A 27372-nucleotide genomic window follows, 5' to 3' on the forward strand; every position below is an offset into this window, starting at 1 on the left:
TTATCCTTGAAGTATAGTATTTTCAGCTTTAATTAAGATCAGGCCTCCTGGAATAGTCGAGAGAAGCAGCCAGAAGCTCTCTGATTAGAGTTTAGTCAACAACTCCACATTCTGCAAAACAACAAAAAACTGCAACAATTAAGTAATGTTACAAAACTCAGGCTTTAGTGTAATAAAACCACAGAAGTACATGCCATGTGTAACAACATCAAACAGTTAAGGAAGTTTCCTCATAATCCACCCTCAGCTTGGGTAGGCATCAGTCAGAAAACTCAGTCAACTTCTTCCTCCTTCTCCACGACGACCGAACGCAGCACAATGATGGAGTCTTTGCGATGAATAACCGCAACAAAGTTGAAGGCCATGCCAGCCTACGCTTTTCAAGATGCGATTTCACAGCCTCTTCTTAATGAGCTTCTCTAGTTTGCGGATACGTGAGGATTCCTGCTCAGGGGTGGGGGTACTGAAGGACAGAGAGGGCCCACCGTCTGCCCCCGAGGGTGGAGTGGGTAGCCTTTGCCTGAAGAGCTCCAGCATGCTGCTCTGCTCGCTGCGCTTCAGGCCCTGCGCACACAAAATAAAAATAATAAATAAATAAAGCACACACAAATATATATTTTAAAAAAATAAATAAAGGATGCAGGATAACAACGACAGGTAAATGAACCTATGCAGCACAGCCTTATGGGAGATATCGTTGAAAGCTAGATGAGAAAATCCACACTGGCAGAGACAAGCTAACTGACCTTCATATCCAGAATCTTCTGGAAGGTCTCGGGATTGCCATCAGCCAGGAGCTTGATGTAGTTATCAACAAACACCACCGGAGGTTCATGTGGGGCCATCACCACCTGCAGAAAAGTAGAGTTTAGGATTGTTGATGTCGCCTTCCCCTCCCACCACAACCACCAGCACCAACCACCTTCCTGTGAGCCATCACACGATGACCCGAGAGATCTTTAAGTGTTCCCATATGGGGGCAGCTATGGGCCAAATGGGAGGAAAAGGAGGGGCTCCAGCTGATGGAGCCATGCAGTTCTAGCTGCAAACAAAGTTTAGATTATACTTCTATATTTAGGCACTTCTCCTTTTACACACCAATTACCTCAAGCACCAGTGGATCACCCGTAATTATTTTGGAGGTATAATGAGTCTAGGTGAAAATCAGCTTTACTGAAGAGCAGCCAAAAAAAAAAAAAAAAAAGTTTAATGGGGCACAACTTTTCTGGATTTAATCCTCTTGGTTGTTTTTTTTTGTTGTTGTTTTTTGTTTTTTCCCTACAACAGAGACTGGGTGGAAAACGCAGATCGGGTAGCATTTCTTGAAGCTGCTACAAAGAAGGAAGACCAACACATGGCTGACAGACCACCCCTATTCCCATCTCATGCATACGCGTCCACAGAAGGGACCAGCTCACAAAATGTTTCTCCTATCCGTCACTTAACAGAGTCTAGAGTCTTTCAAGCTTTGGTTCTATCTTCACTCGAGGTAAAATAAATGAGAAGACGAGCTGCGGAGGGAGTGAGCGAGTGGAGGAATCAGAAGCAAAAGACGGAGCGAGTGAAGAGCAAGCATCAAAGGCTCAGGATCGTGTGGAATTCTCTGCTTTCTTACAAGCTCTGCTGACTGAGTGATTTACTAAGCAACTGTCCTGGAGCCAGGCCAAGAGCAAGGCCTGTAGGGACCCTTGTAAAAAGTAAAAAAAAAAAAAAAAAAAAAAAGGAAAAAGAAAAAAGAAACAAAGAAAGATGGAGATGCAGTTTAGAAGGAAAATGGGCATTAAAAGGGAGAGAGAACCAGAGTAAGTGGGGTGGGGGGATTTATCACAGTGAGAAGGGTAGGGATGAGAGCTACCTTTAAAATACTCTCTAAAAGAGAAGAGAACTTCAAAAGTGGGAAAGAGAGACGGAGCCATGGCAGGCTGGGCTGGGTGTGGAAAACAGCCACGTCTCAGAGGCTTTGTACCGGCCAGGAGAGGCCGTCTCAGACGGACCAAAAAATTCCTATGCACTTTGAACATAACTAACTACTGGCTCACAAAACAGACAGCCCAAATAAAGACAGGTGACAAATTAAAGGAAAAAACCTTAAGGAAAAACGAAACACACCCATTTCATCTTTTCCAGGATGACAATACTCCCATCCACACACAGGGAATCACAAAATGGGTTGACGAGTAAGAAAATAACACATGCTATGACTTCGTCACAGGTTGCAAATGTGATCACAAAAGGCCCTAAATAATAACACACGCACACATATACACAGAAAATTGTCCTATCTATAAAGCATGGTGGAGGGACCATTGTTGTTTAGAACTGTTTTGTGTTTTGGAACTGTTAAAAACAAATTAATATTCTGAGATAGGCAGGCTGGCGACCTAAAAAGCTGCTACAATAAACATCTCATCTCTTGATAACTGAGGTTCCCTAGGTTACCAAATTCAAGCATACCAGGGAGCAGATGGAGTGATTTCTCAGTAGGTTTCATTTATTTTTGGCACATTATGTATATATTTTATTTTGTATAGATGTTATTTATTTATTGTGATTACTTCTTAGCCTTCTTTTAGCGCCAATGTGCAACAGTACCGCAATTTCGTTGTACTATTGTACAAATTATGAGTGTGCTGCGACAATAAAGAGGTAAACTAAAAAAAACATGCCTGTGTGTTATCAGTTTTCTCTAAAATTCGATTAGAGCTCCAACTGAAATTTTGTTCATTTTAAAAGGTTAAACACAAAAACATTAAAGACTGCAGTTATCCTCTGTTTTATGGAGCATTCTAGCAGTTTTCAGGTGATTGTTTTGCTTCATGACACAAAACTTAATATTTTGGTGGTGGCACACTCAATGTGGACTGCCTGCCCCTACCTTTATAAGCTAAAGAGGCAGAGTCTGAGACAAAACTGAGCAAAAAAGCAGAGCAAGTGCTGGATGTGTATGAATCACATCACCGTGTCAGAAAAACAACTCCAAGTAAATCATTATGTTGTTCCACTTGTGCTGTCAGTGAAGTGTTTCATAATCTATTAACCATAACTCTACCTCACACACGCAGCTTGTTATGCTACTCAGGAAGCAAGCATAATCCATGTCTGCTGCTTTAAGTCATAGTAACATCTACTTGCAACAAAACACCATGGTTTTGATCTTCATTTGGTTCACAAATGTTGTTATTCTTTTAATTCTAAAATCAGCTGATTTAAATACCAAGTATTTTAAACTCTAATTTACCCCCATGGACTTCAAGTTCTCCAGGGTATAAATGAAAACTTGCAAAACAAAGCTGTTTCCGTTCAAAGAACTTAGACTGCACTTAATTAATTGACAAGTACAAGGAATCTGCTTTAATCTCAGAGCTTTAAATACTTAAATTGCTACTTTAACGCTCCCACTGAATTGCAGTTTCTCAGGAAGACGGATTTTAATTTCAAGCCACAGCATCACAGAGTGTAATTTAAAACTATCGTTGAGGTTAGGCAGAGGAATTCTCGTATTGACCTCCTTTCATTGGGATTGTCTTTCAGAGGCTTCACTCTAAGCTCAAGGTGGAAGCAATTACCTACAAGGAACCTTGATGTTACACAAAGTCAATGCGTAAAATGTTGGATAGTACAAAAAGCTTCTCTTTACCGTCTAAAAATAGTTACAGTAATATATCTTCTTTACATATAGTCTATATTATCATTCAGTCTATCATATCATTAAAAATACTCCCTGTTAATGTATTTACAATTTACAGTGAATTTTCCTCAGCAGTTTGTTTGGTATCAAGTTTTTGGTTTTTTGACATGTCTGCTGTATCAGATTTCCAGCCTTCGGAATGATTATTCTGTCTCCAGTTGTCACAGTAATGCATATAAATCAATCAAAGTTAGCAGCTATGTCTGTGAGAGCTTTCCACAAGTCATGCAGATCACATTCCAGCTAAAGGGGCCCACTGGCAGTCGAATTCAGGAAAAAAAAATAAAAAGAAGCAGACAGTTGTGGGTTGATGTGAATGAATTAACATAATTCTATAATATGAAAGCCTTCTTAATGTGTGGCAGATGAGTGGAAATGTATGTACGCACATTCAGGGCATTTATCAGGCAGACAAAGACAGGTTCTACAGAGGCCTTGTGGAACAGAGTGTATCCCTGAAGACAATGGGCTGAACAGACGATCGAATATGAAATGGTTAGGAGGGTTTGCAAAGACAGAAAATGTCTAAGACAAAACAATGTTAGTGCGCCCGAGGGCCAGAATCTAAGCTAGGGTGTAAAAGCATCAATCTAAACTATTTCTTATACAGTCTCACAGAAATCCACTCCCTTACTGGGAAAGCTTGGCCAACATAGCATGATCAGAGCAGGTCACACTTAATCACACATCAAGACTGTCCGTCTTTTAGAGGAAAGACGGCCTCCTGGGAGCCCAAGAGGAAAATCAGGGACAGGCGGGTGTTTTCTACCCTCGTGGGACAGTTAATTAGGGCGAGATTAATCTATGGCATCCGCATACCAGTGTCCTCAGGAGCCTCATAAGGGCTGATCCCAGTGACTGCACTCCACAGCTGAAAACAACGTCCTGCATACAGCATGCCATTCTTGCACGTGTGAGTGTGTATTTTTCCGTGAGTAGACACAAGGTTATAAGCATTTATTTATTTACTCACTCATACCTTTCCACTGGCTCAAAGTCAACCACATACTGAGTTAAGAGTATGAGCGTGAGTATTACGTTGGCCTGTTTAGCATTCATTAAAACAGCAGTGCATTAGATTTGTTCCTATTCTTTCATTACCTCCTGTGAGACGCTTTATTTTGTGGAAACATGCTTATAAAGTGTTAGTGTAAGTGGGGTTAAGGAGACAATTAAAGGACTGTTCTGCCCAAAATAAACTCAAACTAGATAATCTGCTCAAGTGACTCAAGACAAACATTTAAAAGCTGGCTCGCCCGTCCAACCACAAACACTCGCAGGAGAAATTGTTTGTTCAGTCTATTGTTGAGATCGGTGGAAAAGCAGTTAGCTGTAGATCGTGCCAGATTGTTCTCGGTTAAATGTTAGTGTCAGCACAAAAGCTCGTGTTTAACTGGATCTGTCAAGTTTCGACATCAAATCTGTAAAACGGCAAATAAAGGATAAAGAAAAAACCCAAAAACCCTTTACACTGCATCTACATAAAAGGCTCTATCTTACAGGCAAAGCCTTTAAAGGTCAGAAAATGAAGCTTCAGTTGTTAAAAAAAGGCCAGCAGGAATTTAGCCACCTAAGTTAAATATAATAAAATCTCAAGTGACCCATAAAGAATAACTATCATTGATACTGTGTTTAAGTTTAACTATATGGTATTTAAAGCTCTCATTTAAATCCATCGGTTTAAGATTCTTGGTTTATGCAAGAAGTATAAACCAGCGGCCTAAGAAGCAAGGTTAAGTGGTTTTCCAGCATACATTTAAGGACGGTTAACTGGGATTGTTTTCATACTTGCAAAAACATTCACTTGAAAGCTGCCAGGAAATACGTGCCTGAATCAAACAGCTGCACCGAAGTCAAGCTTACATTAATGCCACTCCTCCCACTCCTTACCTTAAGTATCATCTCTGCACGAGTCATGCCTTTAACCACTATCTTGGTGTAGCTGGCAGGTGCCTTGCGGATCACCTGGGAGCCTATGGAGGGCAGATCCAACAGGACCGTCTTCAAGGAGTGAGTGTCGAGGAGAAGCTGGTGGGATAGTTTGCACAACACTTAAACTCAGCCTTATACAATCAATCGCAAGTAAATGTATCCAATCAGAACCATAACTTTTCAGACAATTATAGTAGGAGTTTTCTGTTCACCACAACAGTGGATTTTAAATCAACCTATCGTGATGTGACTAAAGTGCAGACTTTCAGCTTTAATTTAAGGGCTTTAAAATGGTATTGCATTAACTGTATTAGAAATCAAAATCCAACATGCCCCGCTCATAACGGTGCCTCCACCATGTTTGATAGATGATGTGATTTGACTTAGATCAAAGCTATTTTTCTCCTTCTCCATCACTTTATTTTCCTATCAGTCTGATATCAGGTCATTCAATAGATGTTTTCTGGCAAACTCTAATCCTGAGTATAACCATTCATTTGCAACACTTTGTATTTATGTTCATACAGGAGTCTCTTGATTGTAGTCTTTGTTAATGATATGTTTACCTCTTTGACAGTTGTCTTGAGAAGGTAGGTGTATCATTTTCTATCATTTTTTTCAGTTTTCCAAGTCAAGAAAATGAGGAGGGTTTTATTAAACAAGGAAAAATGTTGCAATAAGCCATTTTAGTTGTCTTCAGCGGCCTTCCAGGCTGTTGACAGTCATTGTCCTGGTCAGTACATTTATACAATACTTGAATGAATGTACCAGACTGCTGATTTGGCCACTCTTAAGTTTCTAATAGGTCGATTTTGTTTTTCCAGCCTAATGGTGACAGCCTTCACCTGCATCATCAACTTCTTGGACCTCACATTGAGTTTCAGAAAAGAAAACACCTCACTTAACTCCAGATCTTGTATATGCTTTGTAATGAAATAACAAAGGAACAGGCCCTCTGACTGGGGAGGATGACACATAAAAATGACTCTACGTCCTACATAGTTAATGTAATACTTTTGTTAAACCCTTTAAAGTAAAAAGGAAAGTCACATTTTAATTGTTTGGTTTTAAATCCCTAGTGGTGGTGTAAAGAGGCAAAGCTATAAAAACACTGTAAGGCCCTCAATGTATATGCATCACAACAGTAATGCATCTTAATACAGATTGCAATAAATGAAACTTACTTGTTCAGCTCCCACCATGCTGATAGGCTTACATCTAAACAAGTGGTTGATGAATTTGGGAATGAAAGAACTAAGGATAGAAAGAAATGACAAATATATCAGCAAACAGGAGCTTTCACACAGGGCTTAAATAAAGAAGTGTAAATGTGTGCTTATGCACTGTACTTTGTGAACTTGATGCAGAATTGCGTGAAATATTTGCGTGTGGAGGCGAGATTGTCTCTGATGATTGGCACATTTTGTTTAATGTGCATTATAATGGATGTCACATAAGGACTCTGGTCACCAACATGCTCCACACTCTGCCACGGCATCTAGAGGCGGAGAATTAGAAGTTTAGGATATTTACCATCTGGTTAATACAATAAATCCTTTAAATGCACTGAAATAAAGAGAACTCTACTGTTTTTCTTAATGAAGATTTTTGACAAACAGACATTCCCAAAACAACGATCTTTTGGGGATTTTTTAAAAATACACTATAATGCCAAATGTACTCACTCGTCTGTCTTCACACATATGATCTTCAGTGACATCCCATTCTTAATCCATAGGGTTTAATATGACGCCAGCTCTTCAGGGAAGCTATTGCACAAGGTTTAGGAGTGCGTTTGTGGGAATTTTTGAGCCACACACTGATGTTGGACAAAACGGCCTGGCTCTGTTTTAATTCATGCCAAAAGGGTTCTATCAGTTTGAGGTCAGGACTCTGTGCAGGCCAGTCAAGTTGTTCCCCATCAAACTCACTAATCCATGCCATTACGGACCTTGCTTTTTAAACTGCTGTGTAGTAATGTTGGAAGAAGAAGGGGCCATCCCCAAACACCCTGCAAAAAGTCGGTAACGTCTGTGCAGCATGTGCCTCAGCATCTGCTGACCCTGCTCTGTGATTTTATGTGGCCCACCACTTTCCCAGTCGCTTCCACTTTGTTATAACACCACTAACAATTGACTCTGAAATATTTAGTAGCGAGGAAAATTCACAACTGGACTTCTTGCACAGGTGACATCTTATCACGATCACCTGCTGGAACTCACTGAGCTCCTGAGAGCGACCCATTCTTTCACAAATACAGTGGAACCCCGACTTACGAAATTAATTAGTTCCAGAGGGTCTTTCGTAAGACAAAATTATCGTAAGTCGAAGCACCTTTTTCCACTGCCTTTTAAGTGAGGCGATGCTGGTTGAAGACAGCATACGTATGCATGCACATGCATGTACATAACATTATGGAATTTAATTCTAAACTTTAAAACTAAAACTTACGTTAATTCATGTACGTACGTACACTGTGCAATGATATTTTTTTAACATTTTTTAAAACTCGCTCATATTTATGCCTTATGCCGGCCCCATTATGAATGAACGATAGGCTAATTGCAAACGAAAAGCACACGAAATAGCGCACTGCAACAACAATACGTCTTTCACGTGGAACAGCGAAACGAATTTCGCAAACGGATTTCGTTACACGGGCATTTTGTCGTACCTCGGGCAAAAATATTGCCGTTAAGTGCCTTCGTAACTTGAATTTTTTGTTAAACGGGGTCTTCGTAAGCCAGGGTTCCACTGTACTTGTAGAAGCTGTCTGCATGCCTAGGTACTTGATTTTATAAGCTGTGGCCATGAAACTGTTTGGAACGACTGAATTCAAAGATCTGAGTGGGTGAGTGAATACTTTTGGCAACGTAGCGTATTTACAATACGAGCTGAATGTGTGAGTGCATGATTGTGCTCAACCTTGCTCATAGCAGTTAGTGCAGGATCACAAGCAGCATCAAGATCCTGAACAAGCAGCTGGATACTATTTGAGATCACACTGTGAACACATGAAAAGGGAAATTGTCACACTCTTCACATAATAGCAGCTAGGCTTTTTTTTTAGAAGAAATAAAAGCCGGTTTGCAGTTGTCACGTACGTGCTGAATGTGTCCATCTCCCCCGTCAAATTGATTCTCTCTACCAAGACTTTATCTACCTTCTCCTTCAGCTTCTCTTCCAACTGGAACACAAACAGACAAAAATATAAATGTGCGCATAAACAGACAAATAAATGGTCTTTACTAAGAAAACATCAAATGTCTTTTTTAAATTGTCTGTGTGAAAGGACAGAATGGATGAAACCTTTAAGGCTTTAATCATGAATGTTTTCCTGATCAAACGTGTCATTCTGTTAACTGTCAACATGATGGACACGTTGCACGCTCCCAAAGGTATTTTTTTTGCTGATGAAGATCTAAGTTACATGATGCACCATATGTGTACATGCCTGCTGTGTTGTAGCCAGACAGTACTCTGCAGTGCTCAGAATGCTACAGATCAGGCAGAGCTCGTCTACAGTGAACTTTGCTGCTTCAGAGACTTCTTTTTCTTTCAACAGGCTGCTGATGGTAAGACCCCCGCTGTTAGTGCTGGATCTGGACAGAGATTGACAAAATGAGAGGGAGAAAATCAGCGGTGGAAAGAGATAAAACAGAAAGAGACAGAAGGGTCATGGTTAGTCTGGGCAAAATACAAGAGGAGAAAAAAAATCTTTAAGGCTTTATAACATACTTTACAACCCTATTAAGAAAAAAATGTGCTCTGTAAAATGTATATCAATTAACATTATATTATATTTATTATGATATCACGTCACCTCTTCTTTTAACAACACTCTGTCAGCACTTGGGAACTGAGGAGACAAATAACATTTTCCCATTCTTCCTTGGTACAGAATTTTAGTGTTGTGGTATTTTTATTTTTTCATGTGTCTAATTTGTCAAAGGTTTTCAGTGGGTGAAAGGTCAGGCCTGCAGGCAGGTCAATTTAGCACCTGGACTCTGTTGAAATAAATGCAGAACATAGTGAGGCATCATCTCCCTGAAATCAGCGAGTATGTTGCTACAAAACGGCTAAATAGCTTGGTCAGGATTAATGTGCTGTCATGTTACATACACCAAAGCACTGAACACTATAATGGATGTTGGTTTGTGACAAGAAGAAAGGTTTTTTTTTTACATTTTGATTTGTCAGACAACAAAACAGTTTTCCACATTACCTCAGTGGATATTTCTGTTAATATATATATTTTATTTGACTACTACTACTACTACTACTACTACTACTACTACAACAACAACAACAACAACCTACTAACAGGACACTGCAGAGCTCAGATGGAGGAAACACTGGGTGGGTGAAGACTGTATCCCCATAAATATGGAGGTTTGTGCAAGGAACAGAAATCAGATCCATGGCTGAGTATCACAGGATTTGAGACTATGTGTGGGTGAAGGAGATCGAACAGGTACTGAGGGGGCAGGACATTAAGGGATTTATAAGTGAGAAGAAGGATCTTGTAAATGATGCGTGACTTAACTGGGAGCCAGAGGAGATTTATGGGGGTGGGGGCGATTTGTTGTCAGAGCTTGGTGCATGTTAGAAGCCTGGCAGTTGTATTCTGGACATACTGGAGTCTGTCCAGGGCTTTGTCAGATATCCAAAGGCAAGGATGAGGGTTTCTACTACATAGTCATTGAGTGATGACCAAAGTCAAGAGATGTTCATTAGGTGGAAAAAAATATTCTGGTGACAGATTTGATATGAGCATGGAATAAAACTGTGGAGTCTAGAAGGATATCCAGGTTGCAAACTTCAGGGAACTGTTCGATGGTGCAACTGTCAATAACAATCGGTACAACTCCTATCTTCCGGAGTAGGGCCTTGAGGGCGATAACCAATAGCTCTGCCTTGAGGCACACCGTGGTTAACTGGGGAAGAGATAGACCAGGAGCCTCCCGTGATGACAAAATGTGTTCATTTAAGAAGGTACTTATACAGCCCTGAGAGTGCTGTACCAGTTAGGCCAAGAAAATCAAATATGCGTGAGAGAAGAACGGTGTGAGAAAGAAGGAATACGACTGCTGAAGTGCTGTGGTTGGATATCTTCCAAGGCAAGAGCTGATTTATTATACTTATAAGGGGGCACTGAGCAGGTACGTTCTGCCTTGCAGTTTTGTAATAAGTCCTGGTCATGGACTAAAATGTACTTTATTAAAGCATACACAAACACACCATTTGACAAAAACTATGAATGTACAAAAAAGAAAAACAAAAAAACTAAACAGTAAATGAAAAACGAAGACTGCGGTACATTGTTTGTGCTTGCATTGTATTGTAATTGAAATGTTTGTGGTGGGACTTCACATTGTTTACAATTTGAGACAATGAATTACTCTATGCCATTAAGTTATGCAATATTGACCTCGGGATGTTTTTTTATTCTTCTTCATGAATCTAGCTGATGTGGATCCTCTTCTCTACTGAGCTTTAAAGAGAACTCCTTTAAAAAATAAAATAAAACACTGGTAAAGAATCCATTATTATTTGTAACTGAGACACAAATGTGGACCACTGGGCCAGTGAGACTTCACAGACGACCCAGTCATTAATAAATGTCAAAACAAAATATGTGTTTAAAACCACAACACAGCTCAACCTCCATTCTAGGGGCTCTTCCAAAACCAATTCACAGCACACCACACTGGACGGGTGTCTTTAAGTAAACACACTTGCAAAGAGTCTGAGTGCATCTATGACAGTGTATGTATACAAGTCAGAACATGGTATGCATTAGTCGCCACGCTCAAGTGTGTAATTACAGTGCAAAGCATACTCTTTTGTGTGTGTGTGTGTACACACCAAAGCTAGTGATGAGTTCTTAAGTGGCCAGTGAGGCAGAGATGTTTTTGCTGGTAGCATTTTGGGTTTTGCCACAGCTTAACCAACTCCAGATTGCTTACAACACGCTATTCTCATTCATCAAACAGAGCGAGGACTGAGGATGTTAGTTTCAGACTGAACTGCTAAACGGTCCCAGCAACAGTGTATGGGTGTGACACTCTTGTTTAAGAAATGGTAATCCCAAATAAATATGTGTCATTGATGGAAATTGTTGAAAATTACTCATATATTTCAAAGTCTGATTTTTGTTTTTGTGTGGATTCAGCATCTTCAACAATGTCATGCTAGTTCTTTCTTTACTTATGTGTAAAGTGTTGCAGAGAACCACTGAATCCACCTTCAGGGTCATGTTGATAATATAACTTTTACCAATTACATTTTAGACATATCGTTTTTAATTTAGACTGAAAACCTGAAATGGTCTTACTTAGGCAGGTTGCCAGAGAGGATCTTCCAGGCATACTCTCTGAGGAATTTCTGGAAGATGGTTGTGAGGGCTATCATCGGTTCTCCAGTGCTTAGTTGGGAGCACTGCACCATACACTTTTTGTAATAGACAAACAGGTCAGCACAGCTGGGCAGTACTGCTCCACCCTCCTCCGTGCCAGCCTTGGGAGGGCCTTGTGCCCGGAAATCAGCCACAAACCGGTCAATCAGCTCACCCAGATTCCTGCAGAAACAGAAAAGAAAGCAAGCACCCATACATGAAGCAGGGTTGTGAAATTAATTAAATCAATTTAATTAAAACAGGATTGTGTTTTTTCCCCATATATCGATTCATGGACGAACTATCAAGCAGACCGAGTGAGACGGATAAATAGGAGAAACTAGTTTAGGCATCAAAATAATCAGCGCTGCAGTCAACAGGTCCACAGCCAGTTGGTGTGGCCCACTCCTGCTGAATCAAGGAACTAAAGCCAAGGACAAAACAAGCAGGCCACTGTTCTCTTCTGCTATGTCCCACTGGGGACAAGCTGATCTGGCCGTTGCCTGTAAGGCTGTAGCTGCAGAATAGGTCAATCCCATCCCCTTGGACAGACAAACACTATTTAACGCTCCAAAGAGCCAAGAACCAGGGGCTGCATGCAAGCGCCACAGTTCCAGAACTGTTACAGGAGCCATCACCAACACTGGGGGAGGGGAGTGACTGACTGAGGACGTAAGGGTGGCGGTAAAAAAAGTGAAAGGGGAGGTGAAAAGAAAAGAAAACAGGCAGGAGGAATAAAGAGAAGGAAAATCAGACTTGGAGAAAGAGGGTTATAAATAAATAAAATATGGATCAAGAGAAACAAAACTGAAACATGTATTACATAAAGGGGGCCTGAAGAAAGGCTACCAAAAAAGAAAAAAAACATAAAGAGGTGGGAAAGAAAATAGGCAGATCTGCTGCGGCAGCACTTACTCAACCTCCCTCTCTCTTTCACTCACTGTCTGTGGTTGTGGAGCTAATGGGAAACATTTATGCCACAGTGGATAGAGGAACAACGGATGGAAAGACAGAAAAAAAGGGAGTGAAGTAGAATAGGAAGGAGGGGAAGGGGGGTCTGATTGATGAGTGGGCAATGGAAAAAGTATGCATGTGCCAGCTTTACGCACAACCTGCTCCCAATTCTGGGTTTGTGTACCCTGATCCAATTAGATCTTTCCTGCTTCTATGAGTGTGTGTTGCTCACTTGTCTTGGGACTCTATGTAGACGTATAGATGAGGTTCAAAGCATTTGGAGACAATGCCATGGAAAGGGTTGTCTGGAGCTTTGGGCTTCTTTGGCTAAAAGAATCAGAGAATAAAGGTGACAGGACATTTTTATTTAGCCTCAAGAAAGTTATTCATCAAAAGGAGGAAATATCTGAGAGCGCAATTACTTTGCGAAGAATGTCGATAAGGTCAATCCAGGTTAACTTACCTTAGTCAGATCTTCATCCTTTTCTGTGCCGGCCTCCTCTCCTGGCTCATCCTCCAGAAAGGGGTTAGTTGGGTCTAGTGGGCTGTCTGGCCTCTTCTGCTGTAAAAATAGAATAATAGAGCATGTAATAGCTTGATTCTCACTAAAGAATTTGTGGCATATCTATTACATATTATTATATTAAATATAACAAAGCTCTTTAATATTAAATTCAGGATTTATCACCTTTTTGTCAGCACAGACCAGGCTTTCATAAATCTGCACCTCCAATAATTAAATTCCACTCAACCAAATCCCCGATTGAATAACCAAACCAGCACGGGTGTTAATTGAACTGAAGACAAGAGGGACTCTGTCTAGCCTAAACATTATCAGTCCTGAACAAGCCTGGCCTACTTGGCCATGGCAAAACTAATCACACCCCTCATAATCCATCCATTTCTGTGTGTATCACTTCCACCTCCACATGGCAGAATGACCTGGATTAAAAGGTTTCTTTAGGTTGTGACACACCAAAAAGCAAAATTAGCTAAAAATCAATAGTTTCATGTATATAAACAATGTTATGTTTTGACTGACTGGGATTAATCTGTAGCCTTCCAGTTGGCTTAAACTACAACAAAGCCAACTGCAAGTATTTCAGTGAGTGTTAAGTTCCCAACTGGAGAGTACATGTTTTGCATCAGTTTCCCCTGTCAGAGTATTTAGACGGCTTTTCATATAACGAGGAAGGTGTGACTGAAGAGTGCTTTTAATGTTGCAATTATGATCAAATTTGCTACATCTAAACTGTATTTGTATATGGATATTTTTAGCCTTAAAACGTGTATTGTTAGGTGGGTATTGTTTGTCTCTGTGTGCTTTTCTTACTCCAGGTACGTCCGTCAAAGTGCATCCCGTGAAGCGTTTGGCCAGCAAGCCCTCAAAGTTTGTGGTCCTCTGAATGGCAAACAGAAGCAGTTTCACCTCAATCTCCTTAGCCCGTGTTCGCATCACTTTGGCTAGCTCAGCCCTTTGGGAGAAACCGAAAACACACACAAAACACGGACATAGTGTCAATTTGAGCGCGTTACCTCTAATTTCTATAATTTGAAATCCCAAAATCTTTGACACTGCTGCAATTTTGGCCAGATGTTTTTCATTCCCAGTAGCAACACATGGTGCCCGCTTACTTCGACGTCTTCTCATGTAGTTGAGGGGGAAAAAAAGAGACCGAGAAGTGTTTCCCACTAGGTCACTGCTCATGTAGGCCACCTACGTCAACTGCGAAAGTTGTACTGGATCCCGGAGTCAGGCCTGGCACACCATAACAGCGGGGTTCTTTTCATAAAGCCAAAAAGTCCTAACAAGCAATTTCTCGATTTCTGCCTGGATAATTTAATTCAAATTCTTCTCAGCTGGACAGACAAACAGTGTTCGCTAATCGGCATAAATTAGACCAGTTATGCACAGTGTAACTCATAACCTAATTTTTGTGTCAACACATGCCTCCAGATGGGTTTTAAATCCCAGGTTTTACTGTACGTCTATACCTGGTGATGTGGCAGAACTCCACGGCGATACGCTCCGTCATGCACCACTCTTCAGGAAACATGCGTCCATATTTTTCTTCATAGTCCAGCAGCTGGCGCTTGATCCAGGCATAGCGGCGATCGATCTTGTCGAGCCAAGCAACCTGTTAAACAGGGACAGCCATTTCTTTTAGAATGAGATTTGACCTGGTTCCCCCTCTCTATTATGGAACCATACAGTAAATAAAAACCCATTTTTTCCTCCCCAGTTCTTACGTCTTGATTTTCCTGGAAGAGGACCAGATACTCTGAGAGGTGCTGCCTAATAAACTTCTTGATGATCTCTTGTTTGATGCGTGGGTCGAGTACATTTGCCACCAGACAGGCATCCCTCAGCACATTACTGGGCCCACCTGGTCTCTATAAGAATTGTTTGGGACATGAAAGATGTGTTTATTCTAAAATAGAGGTAGATAAGGAAAGTAGGCACATGAAAATGGAGAGTTTGGGTGGAGATATTTACCTTCGAGCCCTGTGAGGGGAAGGCTTCTTCAAAATCTGCCAAGATCTGAGTCCCCAGCTCACTCTGTGCCGCCTTTACTCTAGAGAGGTCAAAATGATCATTGAGCAATTAACTGTTATCTCAGTCCATTTTGCTGAAATTACAGCATTTTAATGTTAGCCTCCAAAAATACTGAACAACAGAGAACAGAGGCAGACATATTTCGGTTCACTAGCTACTGTGACTGAGACCTTTCATGACTAACAGCCAGTTAGCAGATCCCTTATTTAAGTTCTTGTCTGAAAGTCAAAGGGGAAAACTTTTTACAGCCGTCAGCCTTTCACTTACACATAATGACCAACTGTGTTTTTGAACTGCTACAAAAAACATAAAGACTCAACAGGGTAAAATACTTTCAAAAAATATTAAATAAATAAATAAAAAGGCCAGTTTGGCTGTTCCTTGATGTTTGTATCCGCCTGCAGACATCCAAGCCAGGTTAAGTACAGCATCCAATGGCACGATGGTCATTTCAAATAAACAGGAGAGGGTGGAGAAGCAACATCGCATTTGGATGTTGTTGTCTGAACATCTACGGCTGTCGTGATTGGCTGCAGAACATAAGACTCTAATTATACAGGGACTCCACAGCTCACAGTGATTTCTGTGGCATCTATCTTACCACAGTTGAGCAGTATGACTCAGCTGGGGGAAGAAAAGAAAGAAAAAGAAGAAGAAAAAAAAGCATTAAGCGATAAAGTGAGAAAGGCTTATTAAAAAATAATCAAAGTTAAACTTGCTCAAAGGTGACAGCTACACTGGCTCCATTTAGTCATGGTTCAAAGTACTGTCTGAACAAAAAAGGTTAATTTCTCAGTGAATTAAATAGAGGAATGTCAAAGAGAGCCTGTCACATAGCTATAACGTGCATATTAGCCGGTTAAGTTGACATTTTTAGAACATGACTTAATGAAGAAAAAAAATTGAACCGAAATATCTGGGTTTTTTTTTGTTTTTTTTTAAGATTTGAAGCAGTGTACATGTTTTTTCATTATCTTCATTAAACCACACTGCCTGAAGAAACCTTGACATCTGAAATTATCTCCACATTGAAATTCCAGTGTTTTTTGTCACTCATGCCACCTTTGTACTTCGCATGGGATCCCTAATCCCTTCTCATATACCCATTCTTGTTCATGTTTTATCTGTGCAGCATTCTCTTGTCTGCGTCTGCCATCTGTGGCTGTGCGGTTGCAAATGTGTATTCCCCAGAGGCTACAGTCTGTGTAGGCCGTGTTTCTCTAGGAGAGGTCTTGATACTTTCTATTGACTGTCCAGCATCCAGCTGTCAGCCCTGCCTTCATATCTTCCCTCTTCTCCATGTCTTTCCTCTCATCCTTCTCTCCAGCAGAGTCACTTCTTCCACGCAGCTGTTATTTGGTATGAACACTGTCTACCACACCTCAATCATAACAGAACAGAAGGTCATCTTATTATGGTTTTTTGTTTTTAGGGATCAGCTTTTGCTTTGAACCTGAATATTAACCAGCTTAATATGTCCCAAACTGATTCTGGTGTTCTTGGAAAATATTAGTAAAAATGGAAATTTGGGAAGAGCTTTGTGAAACAACAACAGCACAGCTAAGAACTGTGCCTGCACGTCTTTGTCTTTGTGTGTGTGTGTGTGTGTGTGTGTAAACCTCTGTGTGAGGCAACCTTCAGATATTGGCATGACTGACTCAAGACTGAACAAACATCCTCAAATGAAGAATTGCGTTAGAGGTACGAGACTGATGAGAGACACCGCAAGAACGATTAATCTCAAGAACATGGTGTGAAAAAATGCTTTTTCCACACACATACGCAAAAGGAGTACTTGGAGATAAAAACAGCCTCAGCTATAGTGTGTCCCTTCTCTCTCACAATGGAAGACATTCTGGCATAATCCAAACCTATTCAGTGAGTTTCCTTCCCGTGTTTCCCTGTATGTGTGCAATATCTGCATAAACAGGATGCAATAAGCAACATACTTCATCTACTAGTGTAACCACTTTTCAACCGTTTTTCAGCTGTAAGAAGAAATCAGCCTGTGGCTACTAAAAATGAGATTCTCACCAGATTGCCCATGTGAGCTTGAACTCAAACACTAAATGTGCTTAAGAGCTGCTGCAATGCAGTTGGCTGATTAGATATTAGTGTTGACAAGCAGTCAAAAAGCTATTCCTCAAAAGCGACCAGTGAGTGTACAGTATAAGGTTAGTCATAATTTGGTCAATTATAAAACACATTAACATATACAAAAAATAGTGTTTTTTTCCTTATAAATGCATGTGGTAGGAGCCACAACAAACAAGCTAAATACACAGAACTTTGTTCCATTTCAGATAAAGTGTGACTTAAAGGACAGGAAGCAAAGCGAGTATTATAACAGTATTATAGCTATAGGTATATGCATTAATGAGCAGCTGAACACATATACCTTATAAAGTGGCTGGTATGCGTGTGTTCATTCGTATAAGTTACCTCTCTGAAAGCTGTCTGATCTGGGGTATGCCCATATACTTGTGGAAATGTTCGAGCACGTTCACCACTCCCTGCAGCAAGTTGGCCACCTCACCATACTGCCTCTTCCTGGTCATGGCTCTGGAACATAAAATGTGTGCAAGTATAACATTTTTAAAAACTATCAAAACCTGTACTCTGTAACTGCAGGTGTGAAGTAGTTGGGCCAAATTTCTCTATATAATGTGCATCCAAATCAGTCCAGCATAATTCTAGCAGCATGCTACTCACTGTATATCATGCAGTTATTGCTTCTGTCTATATGAAATGTTCTTGTTTCAGTTTCACGTGCTGCAGTATGCAGTAGAAGCTTAAAACATGTTTTTCTGCATCACTTATAACACTGTAGTAAACCCAGCTGTACCATCAGTGCAGATCATACACTAAATCACTCATTATCACGATGGGGAACTTTCTGAGTATTTCTGTTCCTAGATTTAAGTATACCCACTCTAAAGAGTCGACACCCCCCGCCAGCATGTGCAGGTGGTTCAGGGTGGTGATGGAAGTAGTGAGGTGGCGCTTGGCATGGTCCAACTGCTTTATGTCTCTCGTTATCTCCTTGACCTGTGCGGGAACAAGTCAGACAGGAAAGGCAAATAACCCACAAGGAGAAAGGGTGGAGAAAACAACATGGAATGAAGGAGGAGGTCAAAGCACACAAAAGGGAAAGGAAGAAGCACAAAAAGGTGAGTGCGCCTTGTGATGCAATATGCCAAAAAGACAGAGCAGGATTAACGGCACACCCACTGCTTTGAGAAACTATTTTTGCCTCCTAAGGGAGAGTCAGCTTGCCACTCCTCCCCCTCACAATCCCATCCCATCTTCTTTGTAAACACTCATCCTACTTGCCTTCCCTGGACTCTTGTAACACAAAGACACACGGACGGCACATTACCTGGACTTTAAATAACTTGCTCCACTGTCTCTCTTGTAACAAGAAGGACACAAACGGTAGCTCCCATCTACTAGGGACAAATCCCCAGTGAGCTTCAGAAAGCTACCTTTGTGTGTTTGTATATGTGTGTGTTGTTGTGTGTACCATTTGTTCAGACTTCTCAGCTTTGTCCTTGATGTCTTTGATTTTTCCAAAGAGCTGCTGGATAGCTATCTGGGCCTCCTCCAAAGCCTGCACAAAATAAACAGAGCAACATGATAAGAAGATTTCTACTGCGCAAGAATCACTAAAACAATTAATCTCACACAGTATTTGCATGCCAAGGTTTGACCAAGTGGACAGAGAGCTTTCTGCTTGCTGCCTGGTCAACCATTAGAGCAGAATACATAACAAGAGGGGGAAAAGGCCAAAAAATGTTTGGTGCTTCTTCATGAAGTACAATGTTGTCTCCACCATTATGCTATGTGTGAACAACACACAGACCCCCCCCCCCCCCCCCAAAAAAAAAACAAAAAACAAAACAACAACATATAAACAACTCAAATTCATTAGCAGAGAAGATGGGAAGTCTGTTCGGAGCAGATGGTCAAATGTGATTTATTCTTTAAGCAAACTTTTAATTAAAATCTGTCACTTCAAATAAAAACATCAACTTTCTATAAAAAAATCCAAAATCCAAAAGTAAGCTTCACTTCTAATGATGTTTTATTGTGAGAAGCAGGTGTTGGCTGGAATATTTGTCTGTCATTTGCAGTTGTGGGTCAAACTTTCATGGAATTTGTTTTTAAATTAATTAATCTGGTCTCAACACTGGCTTTGGTCCAGGTGACAAACGATCACGCTAATGCCTATTCCCAGCTCTGGAATGGAGCAATGTCAAACATACTAATTGTGTGTTTAACTGACACGCTAACTCAATATCTGACATTGATAGATCCTAAGTTGACACATATGCCATAAGGCTAAGCACTGCATAAAGGCTGTCACTATAAAGGCTAAAGACATCATTAGCAGCTTTAACAGCCTATTAAGCCAGGGCAGATTAGATAACATTAGACAGTGAAAATTGTCAGATAGCTGAGGTGCCATTCTAATATTTCCCCATCATCTGACATGGCAGCTGTTCTTTGATGGTCCAGATTTTGCTCTGACATCTGATGCCAAGGTAACGGGCTTCATTTGGCCCGATGCTGTGGCAGCTCTGCAGACGCAGCTTCGACTGGCCTCGGACTCTTTTGCACACAAGGAATGCTAACAGCCGGCACCAGCTGTGCAAGGAATTTACCACTTTTAAAAGCACCTCTGAGAAACAAGTGGACATCGAGTTAACAAATGCACACAAAACTGTGGCTGTACCACCAACAACCACCGCACAGACATATAAATACAGCTTGCACTGACAGCAGGGGATTAAATTTCCTTCCTGTTTGGTGTCAAAGAGCTGTGATTACTGACAGCCTCCTAGAGAGGCATTCAGCAAAGTAAAGATGACACACTATGACCAGTTCAAGTAGTGACGAAACACTGATTTGGCCTTTAATCCTGCAGAGGGTGTTTTAACATGAAAGTTCTTCTATTAAAACGGCATCTAGCTATCTATCCAGCCTCTCGTGTATCCTTTTCTTTGCTTTTTATGCAAGTGGAGTAATTAATTGGAAATAATTAGAGGTTAAGTGATCCCTCTTTGATCTGATGTTTGGGAGAAAGAAGTGCCACTGAATCTTTAAAGAGGATCCCTGGAGCACATCTTAAACAAACAAGAGGCTTAAACTTCCCAAGCTGAAATTTGTCGCTCATGCAGACTCAGCTGAGTCAATCTGGCTCGCTTCCTAGTGCTCATTTCCTGTATTTAGCCTTGAGGAAAGCTGAGAGAGACCACTGCCCAGCAGGCGCCTCTATGCCAGAGATGTTATCTGCACTCACAAAAACACGCACATCCAAACCAGTGTGTCCCTAACATGCAATAAGCTGCACATGTTCCATGGCACACACAGACTGCATTATGGAGAGCAGACAAGAAGCAGAGAGCTTCGTTTCATTGTTTGAACGCAGTTGGGATGCATTTTACCTCTCCCTCTGGCAGACTCGGAGTAGCGTTTAAAAGTAAAGGGCATATTTAATGTTACTTTTGAGTTCTGCGCCAAACACAATAAATCTGATCAACAGCTGAAACGCTGCCTGAGCAGCTTTCGTGTACATTTCAGTGAGACAATTTAGACAGAGGAGAAAAGCTCAGGAAATCGCCACTCATGTTAAAAAAAAGGTTGCTATAGCCAAATGTAACAGAAAATAATATCAAAGGCAGCATTTTTCAAACGCACTCTTGTGTATTTAAGAGTGGCCAGCTACTATGCTGCTTCTACTGTTTTTCTTCAGAACTTCATCTGCACAAAACTGTAAAACACACATGGTGAGATAGCTTCAGGACTGCAGAAGACTAAAGATGAAAGCATGGAAACTACAATAAAAGCCCAACAGCCAATTTAAAATGAACATTAAATAACAATCTAAGGCAACTCAATAGGAAGATAACCCAAAAGTGACATAGATATAACATGCGCCTAACACCGTGCAGGGAGACTTACTATGGTGATCCAAATCAAAAGACACCAGAATTTCTAAAAACAAGAGTTTTCCTTTGATTACTAACATAAACAAGTTGAAATTTGCAGTTATTGTGCATAACTGCTGCCAGGAAAGCATGACGCGGTCTAAGCAACCCAAGGAAAGCTTTCCTCCACCCTTTATGGGGTTTATACAATCATCATTTAAGCACGCACAACATCTAAAGATTCAACAACGACAGCCGCCACCAACAGATAATTGTTTCAGTGCACCAGCCACTCAACAGCAAATCATTATTTGGTTCTTTACCTCTTCCAGCCACTTTTTCTTTGTCATTTAACCATTATTTGGATGGTGGCTGGTGCCAATCTGCCATAAGCCTAAACAGCAACCAGTTAACAGGATTGTGAATGGTAGGCAGAAAATGATACCAAATATTTGATCTGCAGTTCGAACCCATTCAAAACAAAATTATTTAACGTCCTTAATTTTCATTTTAGAAATACACAAAATAACCTCCTCATTAGTGCTATGGCGTTATAATCAGATGACTGTGGAGCAGGTGTGCGTGCAAAGACATGGATGTGGTGGACAGGATGCAAAGACAGCTGTATGTGGTGGGAAACTTGCAGGCTGGTAAACAAAAGCTGGTAAATTTTAAATATAGCCAGATTAGCAAAAACATCAAAATTAAACTTTATCATTAGCATGTTAAATAATAGCATCTGTAATACTAAGTCATGCATGTAAACTACATATGAGCACTGCTGCCATTTCTTTAGCTAATGGGAGCAATCATCCTATTATAAACCAAGTTTGTGCTGATAAAAAAGAGAAATGCATTTGGCTAATTGAGTGTCTTGTGCAAGATCCGGTGTTGTTGTTTAAAAAACATAAAGGCAAGTAAAGTAAAACAAGCGTTTCATTTTCTTCACAAAGATGCAGATTCTTAATCTTATAGGTGCAATTTCACAAGGTTGCAAAGGTGTCAAACCAGAAACTCTGATGCTCTTGTCCTCTTACTCACTCTCTCTCTATTCTTGTGAGAGGCAGTTTGCACTGTTTTGGAAGGAGTGGTGCACATGTATGAAAGGTTCACTTTTTGCAGTGTCCTGCAAGGAATAAATTTCATTTTTTACACTGAGCAAACCCTGACAAGTTTCAGATTAGCCGTATTTCTGGGCATTTGGAGACTAAACTAATTAGAGAAAGAGTTTTCTAGTGATCAGGATGAGCACCTGCAGATATTTTGCTAAAAAAAGCTAAACGGTTTGTGATTATTAAAAATAATAATTTACCACATTTTTGGGAACCCACTCATTAAAAAGAAAAAAGAGAAGAGAGACAACAGATCTCTCCTGGACATTCATGCTACAACCACTCGCACAGTGCTCTCTGTAATTTCACCCTGGTCCTCAAACATGTGCAGAGAGAGAACATTAAGTTGTGTTTCAAATGACCCGAATACTTCGTCAACAATTGTCGCTGCTTTTGAGAGCACAGTCTTTGGTTACAATCCAGACACTAAACAGACATTTTCAGTTTAAAGGTTAAGCCTAAAGTTAGTGTGAGGAGTGATGAGTGTGAGAACATCTACCGGGTTGTGCACTGTGAATTTGCCCCCAAAAGCTTTTAAAGTCCTAAAAAAACAATCTTCAATTATCACCCAGCTTATTCACCCATCTGTATTTCCCCCTACCTTCCAATCAGCTTCCGTAAAATCAAAGTTGAAGGACATGGCTTTGACTCACTGGACGACATCCAGCACATATTACAGAGACAGGTGCTAGGGGACCAAACTGACTTTTTAGGGACAAATTTATAAACAGCAGCTGCACTGAAGAGGTCCAAAAGTGCACAATAAGATGGTTTCTGTGGGCTCATACCTGGTATATAAAAACAAAGCCAACATTTAAACAGTTGGTAAAGCCACCAGCGCCGTGCTTTGGTTTAAACCCTTACACTATAACAAAGTCTTAAAAATAGTGACAACTCTTAAAATATATTGAGAGATAAGCACTACATGTGTGATTGACCCACGCTAAACATCAGCTTTTGTAGTCACCAGACTCTGACCACTAAGTCAGTCACATATCCATATTCAGTCAGCACATGTGACAGTCTAACTCCAAAAAAACCTCAGTTGAAGTCATACCCAGACTGCCTCAACTTTCTCTCTCTTCCTAATGTGCTCACCCCATCCTTCATTGTAAATATAACTATCTTGGGTTTCAACTGGAGGAATGCGCCGAGCTCAGTGAACAAGTTCGGTCAATAGCAGAAATAAGAAAATTGCTGATCTTGTTGTTTTTACTCTATAGCTGTCTGCATGTTTCAGTTGCCCTCTTGAAATGCACACCCCTCCATCTTTCCATCTGCAGAAAGGATTTTCCCCCTGGAAAAGTTGGAATGGCTCTGTGGGGTTGGAAAAACAAAGTAAAATTATTGTGTGAGACTGTTTAATGTTATTGGTCTGGAGGGGATTTAAAGTGTTTCCGCTACCAAACAGTAGCTAACTGGGAAAGACGCGGCCACCGGGCCAGACTACCTGACGACAATGCACACCTAATCGCATGAACTGGTCAGAACATGCAGGGCTCACCCACCAGGTGTCACATTCACTTTAACAACTCTTTGACTTTGCAAGGACCTGGATTAAATCAGGAGGTGCCGTTTTTTCATTTTGTTTTGATTTTATTGTTTGTTTTTTTCCCAGTCATGATCTCTAAAGAAAAGGCAAAGATTCCAAACTCTGGGTTTTAAAGAAATCAAAGTATTTACATACGGGAATCTATTTCACAGACGTGTTTTCCGTAAAGAAGGGGCAGTGTGAGCTGCGGGAATGGATCTGAGTCATATTGTCCTTTTCCATGGAAGCAATATGGAGAGACGAAAGAGAAGGAGAGGGGGAGGGGCAGCGTCTTCTGAGTTTGTTACAGCCACTGGCACCCTTTTAACTTCAGGAGAAGGATGCAAGCCTGAACACCACAACTAATGAACAGACATGTTATGTATGGGCATAATTACTTTCCTTCGTCTCCCCCACTGGGGATTACAAGGTCTTCAGTGTGTGTTTTAGCATCGATTTGTGAGAAACAGCGGTGCATAATAAAACACACCTGCTATACATGCCTCGGGGTACAATTATATCAATATTTCCAAAACAAAGTATATTTCAAGGACAGCTTACCTGTCTGCCATCTTGGCCTACATTGGTTTGGCCCCTCACAACTGTCCTGATGTTGTCATCCAGACGCCTGCCAAATGTGACATGAAAGAGCAATTTATTCACACTGAGGGTAAGATACAAACAAGGAGAAAAATTGACAAAAAAACAAATTGACTGAAATCTAACTCACCGTATCTTCAATCGAATTTTGTTTACCACATCGTCGATATTAGCCAAGGACTGATGGAAATACAAAGACAGGAAATCAGGGAAGCATACAGTGAATTTTCCCAACACATTTTAAAAATCTATGTTTTAATGCAAGTTGACTACTGTTTTTTAAGTTCTTCCATTTTCCTAACTATGTATCATTTCATGTGTTACATTTAACACAAAACAACACTGAGCATAAATCCATATGCAGCTGCTTTTCACAGATTTGTGCTTCAACAAGCAGATCGCTTTGTCTCAGATGATACAGTCAGTTCAGTAGATCTACACAGGGCTAGTGTAACTCCTAACCTAACTATTATGCATATAACACAATAGGACAAAAATGCCTCCACAACTGTGCTCACCTCTGCAGTCTTAACACAAACTATAGGGTTACAGTGACCCCTTATGGAACTAGAGAATACACATGTTATGATATGGATGGTTTAGATTTAACTGTTGCAAGAGGAATAAAACAAATTAATATGAAAAAGGATACTTTGCCTAATCTATCAACCAAAGCTGCAAGAAAAGCAACAATAAATTTCAATCTTTTCTTTTTTTGTATTCCCTCTATGTCTCACAGTCAGGTTTGAAGCAATCATATGGAGTCAAGTGGCATTACTCACAATCCAGGTCCTGAAGCAGAGGTAATCAACAATTGTTCCATTCCCTTCACAAACAAGCCATAACTGTACAGTTCTTCTCTCCTGACCTTCTTCTTACATTTAATAATATTAAGCAATTTCAGCAGGACACTGACACACTTCAGTTGCATTAGGTCATCACACATATATATTGGACATGATAAAAAAAAATGATTGAGTCCTCACCAGGTCTAAATACAACCTGAGATGGACAACAAACACATGGCTTGTTACAGCATGTCATTGTGTTCACTGTTTAGTTTAAAAAAAATTAAACCCAAATGCAGAAGGACAGTGTCACATTTTCAGTACACCCTATTCAGTAGCTTGTAAAACCAAGTGTTTTCTTGGTCTCTCACATTTTTGTAGAAGACTTTGAGGCCACTCTTCTTTACAACCTTCTTTCAGTTCATTGATGTTTTCAAGCATTTGTTTATCCTCAGCTCTAGTAAAGTTTGCCCCAGAATTCAGTCAAGTTGATGTCTGGACTTTCTTTTTTTGTAAGCATTACACGGTTCAACCTTAGGGGTGAATTTGCTCAAACATCCAGTTCTGGGAAGCCTGGCAGCTGTCTTGAATGTATTAATTTTTTTATTTCTTTTTGTAGAACGATAGACTTCAAATTGCATAGAAAATTGTTGAATCTAATTTGACAATAGGTGTGAATGTGAGTGTGAATGGTTTCCTGTCTCTCTGTGTTAGCCCTGTGTCCGGTGTCACATGTCCTGCCCCTATGGTAGCTGGGATAGGTTCCAGATGACTATATTCAAAATACTACGACAAACATTCCTGGCTGTCTGATTGGCCTGAATATGTAAAGCCTAAATGCAGGAACCTACTTCCAAATGGGTCCTGTTACTCTGCCTGCTAGTTTAAAGCTCCAGGGTAGAATGGGATCATTCATTGTTAATGCTACATTATAAGTAACACCGGGACGTTTCCCACTGTGGCAAATGAGAACATGACTTCTAACTTAAAGATTATCACTTTAATTCTGTCAGTCTGTGTCTGGACCACACCACATCTGTATATATGTGTAAGTGAAAACCTGGCTGCAATCAGTTGTGTAGCACTTCAGTCTACCTGCTCGGTGGGGAAAAGTGTGTTGATGTATTCCACCGCATTGAAGTCGGCTCTATCCAGCGGGTCTTGGCTGGGGAATACCTTGCACACAAAAAACAAACAACGTTTGGTCGGAAACTCACGTGCTGACCGACAGATACTTTGTATAAACATGTTGTTAAATGAGTTGTGATGTGATGCTAATTATTCATTATATGATATACTAAATTTAACACCAACAAGAGATAAAAGCTAAGGCTAACGTCGTAACGTTAAAGCGACCATATTTTAATTACTTGACATGCCTATTGCAAGCCTAACACTGTTAATATTACGGTCAGCTTGGTGTTTAATAGCTAGTATTCTTAGTCCAGCTTTTTACCCTACAGTAAGCCTGCAAGATGGTTAGCCTACCTGCTGAAAGCTGTCAGCACAATAGCAAAGACCAACAACAACAGGTTACAAAGGAATCCTTCAGTAACGAGGTGAAGCGGTTACCTGTTCAATGGCCAGCTGCACCTCTGGGGTTAGATGCAAAATAGCCTCTAGATCTTCAGCAAATTCAAATTCTTCTTCCTCCATCATTGTCAAAACAAATAAAAAGCAAAGATCTCTTCGGCATACCACTTCCTGGTCAGGAGGCTTCTGGGATACCGGTGACGGAAGAGGAAATGCTGCATTCCAGGACTGTCGGAATTTACAACTTTTGGGAGGGTGGGGGTATTATTGTAGGGTCTCTACCAGGGGCGATTTTAGCCCATTTTTGGGGGTGCTGAAGCACCCCCAAAATGAATCAAAACACCCCCAAA

General features: G+C 40.6%; 1 protein-coding gene across 2 annotated transcripts; it reads right to left on the bottom strand.

The window, feature by feature from the left end:
* On the bottom strand, positions 1-27227 carry vps53 (VPS53 subunit of GARP complex). Of its 2 annotated transcripts, none has more exons than XM_085184329.1 (22): positions 27062-27227; positions 26585-26665; positions 24832-24881; positions 24663-24729; positions 19052-19138; positions 18461-18576; positions 17971-18090; positions 15469-15547; positions 15222-15365; positions 14967-15109; positions 14305-14446; positions 13435-13530; positions 13204-13298; positions 11958-12200; positions 9075-9222; positions 8725-8807; positions 8546-8624; positions 6970-7118; positions 6805-6874; positions 5579-5716; positions 747-851; positions 1-564 (listed from the first exon to the last, which is right to left on the bottom strand). In XM_085184329.1, the coding sequence occupies exons 1-22, from the start codon at positions 27146-27148 to the stop codon at positions 394-396; spliced, it is 2493 nt and encodes an 830-aa protein (XP_085040455.1). In that variant the 5' UTR covers positions 27149-27227; the 3' UTR covers positions 1-393. The 2 variants fall into 2 exon arrangements, with proteins under 2 accessions (XP_085040455.1, XP_085040456.1); XM_085184330.1 differs by having other exon boundaries at positions 13435-13533; positions 27062-27226.
* Positions 27228-27372: the final 145 nt, after the last annotated feature.

The sequence above is a fragment of the Neolamprologus multifasciatus genome, chromosome 14 (assembly GCF_963576455.1).
Source record: "Neolamprologus multifasciatus chromosome 14, fNeoMul1.2, whole genome shotgun sequence".
Classification (NCBI taxonomy): Eukaryota; Metazoa; Chordata; class Actinopteri; order Cichliformes; family Cichlidae; genus Neolamprologus; species Neolamprologus multifasciatus.

Coding starts and splice junctions, on each gene's coding strand:
- vps53 (XM_085184330.1), bottom strand. CDS start 27,148: ATGATGGAGGAAGAAGAATTTGAATTTGCTGAAGATCTAGAGGCTATT. Junction 24,730..24,831: donor AAAATTCGATTGAAGATACG/GTGAGTTAGATT, acceptor CACATTTGGCAG/GCGTCTGGATGACAACATCA. Junction 8,625..8,724: donor GAGATGGACACATTCAGCAC/GTACGTGACAAC, acceptor ATGTGTTCACAG/TGTGATCTCAAATAGTATCC.